General features: G+C 45.3%; 1 protein-coding gene across 1 annotated transcript; it reads left to right on the top strand.

Moving 5' to 3' along the window:
- Positions 1–257: 257 nt before the first annotated feature.
- On the top strand, positions 258–2,602 carry LOC139106692 (FACT complex subunit spt16-like). Its single transcript, XM_070663630.1, has 5 exons — positions 258–290; positions 1,874–2,060; positions 2,149–2,216; positions 2,288–2,357; positions 2,436–2,602. Exons 1-5 carry the CDS (start codon positions 258–260, stop codon positions 2,600–2,602), a joined length of 525 nt encoding a protein of 174 aa, XP_070519731.1.
- Positions 2,603–8,429: the final 5,827 nt, after the last annotated feature.

Raw genomic sequence — 8,429 nt, 5'->3', positions numbered from 1 at the left:
ATCCGCTCGCGCTTCTTTCCCCCGCCTCGGAGGAACCCATGCTGTTCGCCCACGCGAGTCAGCCGGAGACGCCGCGTTTCCCGATTTTCGGCGCGACTCCCCTGGAGTCGTCCGAATCTCGTCGCTCGGCTGTTTCCTTCCCAAGGAACGCCGTGGTTTCTCGAGCACGGGCGCCTCGCCCTGCTCAAAGCGATATTTTGCCGCGTCATTATTTGCGAAGTGCCATTCTCGCGTCGCGAAATCTATCACTAACCCGAATGCCGCCAAGAAATCCATGCCTAAAATGCACGGTAATGCCAATGACGTTAACGAACAGACGCTCAATTGCCGCGTCTCGTCCCGTAAAGTTATCGGTATCGCGGCTTCTCCCTGGACGCTCGCGATTTGACCGGTGGCAGTGATTACTCGATTCCCGGTCTTTCCGCCAATTTTGATTCCGCGTTTTTCTAGCGCCCCCACGGCCTCCTCCCCGAGGAAGGTTCGGCTGGATCCCGAATCCAGTAGCGCCGAAAACTCGCAAGGACCGACGGAAACGCGAAGAAAATTCAATTTGAAACGACCTGCTTTCGCGGTGGTTCTCGAATGTCGGGCCAGCGAGCCCGGGACGCTCGTCGCACTCAAAAAAAGACTTAGCATTATGAGCTAAAATATAGTTACTTCAACTAAATTGTTTCACTGATCTAGGGACGGCTAATACTGTTGCTGCTCTTGTTAAAATTATTCGCTTTCAGCATTTAGCTGTTAATCCCAAAAAGTGTTGCTGCCAAAGACACATGTCATTTAGCTAAATGTTACTAAATTCGCTGTAGGACTAAATACTTTGCAATAAATGTTAAAAATCTTAGCAATGATTGCAAGATTTTTACTATCAATGCAAAGTAATTTCTTTACTTCAGCTATCGATTTCGCTAAAGAAGCGATGCTATATTAGCTGTAGAATTTCACAGTCTTTGCTACAAGGAAACTAAAATAAAGGATCAGATTTCGGAGGAAAGTTCCTCACATCGAAAAAATATTATTTATATCAACATATGTACACAAATTTACTGTTTAATTAAACAGTAAATTTGTGTACATATGTTGATATAAATAATATTTTTTTCGATGTGAGGAACTTTCCTCTGAAGTTAATATTCCCTTATGTTAATAACATAAAAGAATAAATAATATACATACATACATACATACATACATATATGAGTTGTGTTTTTAATTAATGCGATAGAATACAAAATGTTATAAAATATACATTATAGTTTAAATGTAATGTTTACTTAAAAATTAATTTTTTTATGAAACAATATTAGATGCAAAAATAATAATTATGCAGAATAACATAATTTTCTTTACAATATAATAAGTATTTTAAAACAATACATCGCTCCCCATTTGCCATTGTATATATATGAAGCGGTTCATATACAGGGTGTCCCAGATCAGTGGACGATGCCGAAAATGATAGGTAGATTTAATCGAATTAAAACGAAAAGTCCTGTACCATTTTGAAAAATTCTCAATAGTTTTTAAGAAAAAAATTAATTTATGTACGCGTAAGAGCGACGAGGAAGCGTGGGCTGAGTGAGCGCGACAGACGACGGTGCCATTTCTAGTCATTCGCCTGTCGCGCTCACTCACGCGCAGCTTTCTTGTCGCTCTTACGCTTATAAATTTTATATATTTTAATTTTTTTCTCAAAAACTATTGAGAATTTTTCAAAATGGTAAAGGACTTTTCGTTTTAATTCGATTAAATCTACCTATTATTTACGGCATCGTCCACTGATCTGGGACACCCTGTATAGTGAATTAAATGTTTAGAATTTTTTTTGTTTACGTTTTGTGCATTGGTAACATATATGGTATTATTTTTATAGGCAAATTCTCAAATAAAAAAATTAAGAATTAAAAAGGCGGCTGCTGCGCAAATACGAGAGAGAAAGAAAAAGAAAGAATTTGAGAAGAAGGAAGAAAAACGTAAACTTCATGAGGAGTACAAGAAAAATGAAACCACTTTTGAGGATAAGGAAGAAAACGAAAAAAAATCAGATGAGTTCGGAGGGTGTCCAGTCTTTGAATTGGACAAAGATTATGAAGACTATAACAGATGATCCTGAAGGATTCTTTGATAGCGGAGGATAGACGTTTTTAGATCCAGAAAGTGATGCTGAAAATGAAGAAGTTGATGATGAAGAAGAGGAAGAGGATGATGCATATGAGGTTTGATATTTAACCAAATAAAACTGTTAAAAAATGTAAAATTTATAAACATATATTTTTTTTGTTAATAGCCATCCGATTTCGAAATTGAAGAAGAATCTGACGATGATTCTAAATATTCTGAAGCTTCTGACAGTGAAGGTACTTTATCGCCAACAACTTATTTTTATGTTAATTTATATTGTATTTTCCCTATATTTCTTTATATTATTTTAACAGAAGAGTTAGGCATTTCCGAAGAATCGGGAAAAGATTGGTCAGATTTAGAAAGAAAAGCGGCTGAGGAAGACAAAGAAAAAGGAGATGAACGTTATCGTGACGATTATAGTTCTAGTAAAAAAAAAGAAAGCACATCGAAGATATGCTCCATCTCCATCAAAAGATAGGTATGCATACATATTGTTACGCCGGGAACGGGTCGGCGAACGTCTCCGCGTTCGCGTCTCTTTCTCACACTCACACTCACTCACACTCGCGGCGCTCGAGCTCCGCGAAAGAGAAGAAGACGGATTTAGAAAACGAACAGAAAAGAGTTTAATCGGACTTAACCAAATACAACAAATACTTCCGCACCGAATTAAGTTACGGGCAGAACTGTCATTTTAATCATAATCAATAATCTTCGTTCCCCTAGCAACGGGGAACCGAAACCTCGGAGCGAGCCGGCAGCTTCACGCTGCTCCGTATACCGGGCGTAACAATATATTTAATATTTTAATATTCTTATTATTTAATATTAGCTTAAAATTTTTTTTTTTATAATTTAATTGAAATTCGTTTGTTTAGCCTCAGAAAGAGTGACAGACACGATAGACATGATAAAAATAAGTCATCACATTCTTCGTTCAGTAGTAAGAAACGTTCTCGTGATTTAGTTAATGTATTTTTAAAGGAAATAAGTGAAAAGGATTTACACACTGAGAAAAGAGTACACAAGAAATGATAATGTAAACACATATATGACCGTCATAGTAATAAGGTGAATTACTATTTTTGATTATATACCGTTCTATCAAATTGTCAATTATTTTACGTATTTCAAATCTTTGAACGTGAGCGAATTTTCTGGGCAAATACGCGTATATAGAATTATCTTTTAAATTGATTCTTACTTTATAATCGTCTACTATCTCGGGAATATCTGCTCTTTCTATATCCAAAATTAGTTTTCTAACTTTATTATCTATTTCAAGTCCGAAGTCCGTCTTACACTCTTCGAGGGATGTCTCCACAACCGAGGTGATCTCGCATACATCAAACCGTGGCCAAAACAACGTTTCTCCTTGGTTCTCCCAAGAACTCGGAATGTAAGTTATCGTTATATTATTTTCGTTTAAGAAGTCGCGTTCTATAAGAAGGTCGTTTCGAAATTCGTTGTTTTTCAAAATATGCAAGTTTATTGAAAAGCTATTTTCGGGCTATTATTGAAAACTAATACATGTTTCTATTTTTCCACAGGTCTCTATCGGCTTATTATTTATGGCGTGGAATTTGCCATTGGACTCTAACGGTTTTTCGGAACCAAAGTATTTTAACCAAATGCTTTTCCGGACTAATAAAACGGGACTCCCGGTATGAATTAAAATCCGTAAAATACACCGATATGTTAATAGCGTGGCGATCCTGCCCGATTTGTACTCCACCGACGGCAGAAATGTTAATGGGCGAACGTTGTTTTTTAGCTCTTAATAATTGAGCTATACTTTCTGAAATAAACGTGGTCTCGGAGCCTTGATCCAGTAGGGCTCGAACGGAAATGCTACGTCCGGACCGCACACTTATTTTGACCCGCGCAGTAGCAAGAAGAATTTGCTTATTAGTACGCGGGACCGTGTTGGTTACCGCCGAATTCACGCTCACGGAAGCAGCGCGTGGTTTCGTGTCCTTGTCGGTGTTCGTCGACGCGACCGACGAGACATGCGAATCCATGTGTAGCATGGAGTGATGCCTCTGTTGACACGCCCGGCATGAGTATTGGCTCTTGCACGCGGCAAGCGTGTGCGAAGAGCTCAAACAATTAAAACACTGGTTGAATTTCTTTGCGGTTTCCAACCTTGCCACGGGAGTTAACGCGGAAAAACGCGAGCACGAGGTTAAGTAATGTGATCGCTTACACAAAGGACAGGCAGAGACGCTCGATGATACAGAAGCCGACGATGCGGTAGACGCGTGATGCACGCGTGATGTAGCGTTTGAACGCGTGGATTTCGGCGCAAGTACATCGTCGTTATTTTCCAACGCGCGTGATCGCGAACTCAAGAACGCAAGCAACTCGGTATACGGACGTGGAATCTCGGCATCACTGTTTTTTAAATTCCACGTCTTGCGTGTAACGGGATCTAATTTTTGCTTTATAAAATATACAAGAAAATCGCTTTACAACTCCGCTTGACTGCGACCTAATTGCTCCATAAGACTAATGGTATGTTGAACGCGATCACGTAAAAGTTGCAAGTTGTAACGGTGCACCCAGGAAATGCACCGTTCCGGCCAGAACAACGGCCGGCCGCCGGCAAAACTCCGCTGGCGGGGACCCGGGGCGCGGTGCGCCCCAAACTTTTATATTATATTTACCGAATAGGCGATAGCACGCGCTACGCTATCGTCTCGCGGCTAAGTCCCCGCACGGGCTTAGCCGAATTCCGCCGAACGCCGCCGAACGCGCCGACGACGGCGAGGACCGCCGTTTCGCGATCGCGCCGTAACGAGATCCTCGGCGCCACGGCAGGATCATCCGTACCCCCGCTGAGCCCCGCAAGCCCGGCGCCCTCGTTTTTTCTGTATAAAACCTCGATGCCGGAGCTCAGCGGGACCGTCCTCGATCCGCTCGCTTGCGAGCAGCATCTCCGACAACCTAGAGCCGATCCGGGGGTAGAGCGCTCTCTGTCTCCACCAGGTGATCCTGGGGCTCGTTCCTAACTATTGTGCTCACGACTTCCAACGCACCGGCACGGTCAGCTCGAGGGGTAGAGCGAACTCTGCCTCCTCCGAGTCATCTCGGACCTCGACCACCGGGCGCGTGGAATCACCGAACACACAAATTAACGCTTCCTATCGCACCGTCGCCGACCACGGGGGTAGAGAGATCTCTGTCTCGCCCGAGTGCTCTCGGGTACGCGACGCCAAGCCGGTGCTTCACCTCCCATCTCCGCGAACCGTCAGCGATACCGCGAACTATCTAAGCTTTTCGGCGAAACGCGCAAACACCTGCGATCTATTCTCGCATTCGCACGTGCCGCCGAACGGCACGTGCCCATAGAATCTTTCGCGCGTCGCGGATACGCCGGCACCGCGTGTTTCGATCACAATTGTCGAACGCCTCAACCGCCGCTCGCGCGGCCGTCTCACACTTCGTGTACACATTGTAAATACGCGTTATTTTCTTGGTCATTTTAATAAACCTTTTTTTTTACATTTAATCTACCAGTCTCGCTGCATTTCCGGACCCTATCTATTCGAATCCCGGAATACCGACGAGCGCACGGGCGCATCCCGCACCGAGCCGACGATTCGGTATACGCGAAAGCAGGGTCGTTACAAAGTCTTCGGCGGATTTCCTTTGCAATGCCGAGATACCAAACAGAGTGGCAAAATGAGTCGAAATAAGTCGCTGCTTGTCGTCGAAACGCTCTTTCAATGCCGACCACGCCAAACGAAAATTATCCGCGGTGACCGGAAGAGTCGAAACACAATTCAGAGCTGTACCTTTTAACGACGATACAAGATAGTGCATGCGAGCGAAGTCGCTTAACGATGAATTGCGTATGACGAGAGAAATAAATTTATCGCGAAAAGTCGCCCAGTCGGCGTAGTTACCATCGAACAGCGGTAAACAAATTTTCGGCATGTTCGGCATCGCGAGGCCTTGCGGTTCAGCCAAAATACCGGTGGAATGAAACGCAGATGCGGGGCTTACGACCGGCTCCAACTCTTCCAGGAAGTCCGTCAGAGCGTCTCGCGTGGACTGGTAGGCTTCCTCCGTCGCTTCAAATTCCTGGTTGCGGAAATAATCCACGGACTGGAGATCCGTCTCCGGGGTGCTCCGGAGCAGTTGCACGTGCACTTCCTGGAATTTTCTCCACGCTTCCTGGAGAGAGGCAATACGGCTTCGGACTTTGGCGGCGGTGATATTTTCACGTCCCAATTTTTTAAAGTTTGAAAGCGTCCGCTCTATAGAACGGCGCGTCACTCACTGCTTTATGAGCAGGTTACTCATGTTGAACTCCGCACGGAGCACGGTTCACTACCAAGTACGAACGAGAGAACCTCACAGAGATTCCGTACACCTACACGAATCCGGCTCGAAGGACCAGACAATGTGTACGCCGTTACGCGATGCGTATTCGCGATCGATGGAATCCGGGACCACCCTGACGAGGGTGTCGCGAGGTGAACGGAGCAAAAGAAAATTCAATAAATTCAATACCAAAACAAACCATCAACCACGGCTACTTTATTTCACGTAAATTGTTGCTTCCGGAACGATCGTAACATAAGAAACGCACGGAAATCTTGACTTGCCGATGAACAGCCGCCGTTCGACCCGGCGGAAATTTTGTGGAGTTTCAAGCAAGAAACCCCCGCGAACGGAAATCTTGAGGTAGAAGACGCGAGGCGGCCCGGCAGACGCGGCCCCGGATCGTTCCGCAAGAAAAAGAACAAAGATAGAGATGATAAAAAACACGAAATGTCGAATGAGACGCGGGATCACTCACGGAGTCGTAACGCTATGTTTGAAAAGCAAGCCCGTGTTCGAAGAGAGGAAAATTGAGGCGTTACTCGCAACTGACTAGCCGGGAAAGCAATCGGGCTCGGCAAGCGAGCCCAGGAATGCGAACACGCGGGCCGCGAAAACCAGCATGAAAGATTCGCGATGATCCCGCGTGACATACACGTGTCAGGCGACCGAGGAACTCGTGAGCTTCCTCGATCGCCTGAGCTCAGCGACGGGCATTCGCGAACAGTGTATATGTATAAACGTCTTCAGTCCAATGTGATCTCTTCGATCTCTACCACCCTCACTGTGGATCTCGGGAAGACCAAGTCAATTAGTCGCATCGGGGCCAGGAAAGAAAATTCTACCCCGGGATAGTATATAAAAAAAAATGAGAATCAGGAGCAGAACGAGTTGCCTGTCTTCTGATCTCTTCTGGCTCGAAATGGTCAGGTCCGATGGAGAAGGCCCTTTCCGGAACAGGATCTGTCCACGGAGTACAGGCCCTGCGTAGGAGCTTCAGGAGAGGGTCTCTAACCTCTCTTGGTTCCGGATGCTCCTCGAGAACCTCAATACTCGGGACGGGAGATGGAGGTTGATCGGGAAAGTCTACTTCGGGAGAGAGATGGATTCATCTTCGCCCAGAGAGTCGGCTTCCTCGGGTTCGAACGGAAAAGGAGGCGGTGAGAGAGGAGAGGAACAGGCTCGTGGCTCACCTCCGGGAAAACGTGGTTCGGAGATGAGGGATGAATTCGGCGTATACGATAAAGTCGTGGGGCGGAATTGTTCCGATCCCGGCTCCGTGGACTGGTTTGAGAGATTAAGATCGCCGGCCGAGGTTTCGAGTTGGATGTTAGGAATTTCCTCGGGCGGGATATATCCGAATAAAGGCTCCGGGTCTCCGTGGATAGGCGACGGTGACGGAGGGCCTGGACGTGGAGACCACGGTCTCTCTTCGTTGCGCGCAGGAGAAACAAACACCTCCTCGCTTGGCGCCGCCGCGAGCAGATATTGAATAAAGAAACGGCGGACCAACTCCCTCAGATTCCGTATTTGTTTATTTCTTCGCGCCCGGCTCTTCTTAATCGTTTTCTTATTATTGGATTCCACTAAAATTCATAATTTAATTTTAATTTTATTCGAACAGAATTTTACAAGATTCACAAAGAAAGGGGCGAAGGAGACTCGTCACCGACGATTTCCAAAGCTTTTGACTCGTCAATGAATGAATCCTCGTAGTTCATTTTTGGCGAGAATCGCTTGCCGATTCTTTAGCCGTGGATAGTCGCCAAACTTCCAGCAATATTTCGCGGCGCGAACCACCGTAAATTGCTAGTTATTCGACAGCGTATTCTAGCCGATATTCGGAAGCAGGCATTCTCACACATTCGATAGACCACAGGAACAAACGGACAGAATCAAAACTTCGGAACTCCGACTCGGACATTCCCTTCTCTCTTTGATTGAAATAAAAGTACAATTGATTTGAACAATACATT

Source organism: Cardiocondyla obscurior, linkage group LG11 (assembly GCF_019399895.1).
Source record: "Cardiocondyla obscurior isolate alpha-2009 linkage group LG11, Cobs3.1, whole genome shotgun sequence".
NCBI lineage: Eukaryota > Metazoa > Arthropoda > Insecta > Hymenoptera > Formicidae > Cardiocondyla > Cardiocondyla obscurior.
The sequence above is the reverse complement of the archived record's forward strand: the minus strand, read 5'-3'. Positions and strand labels throughout refer to the sequence as shown.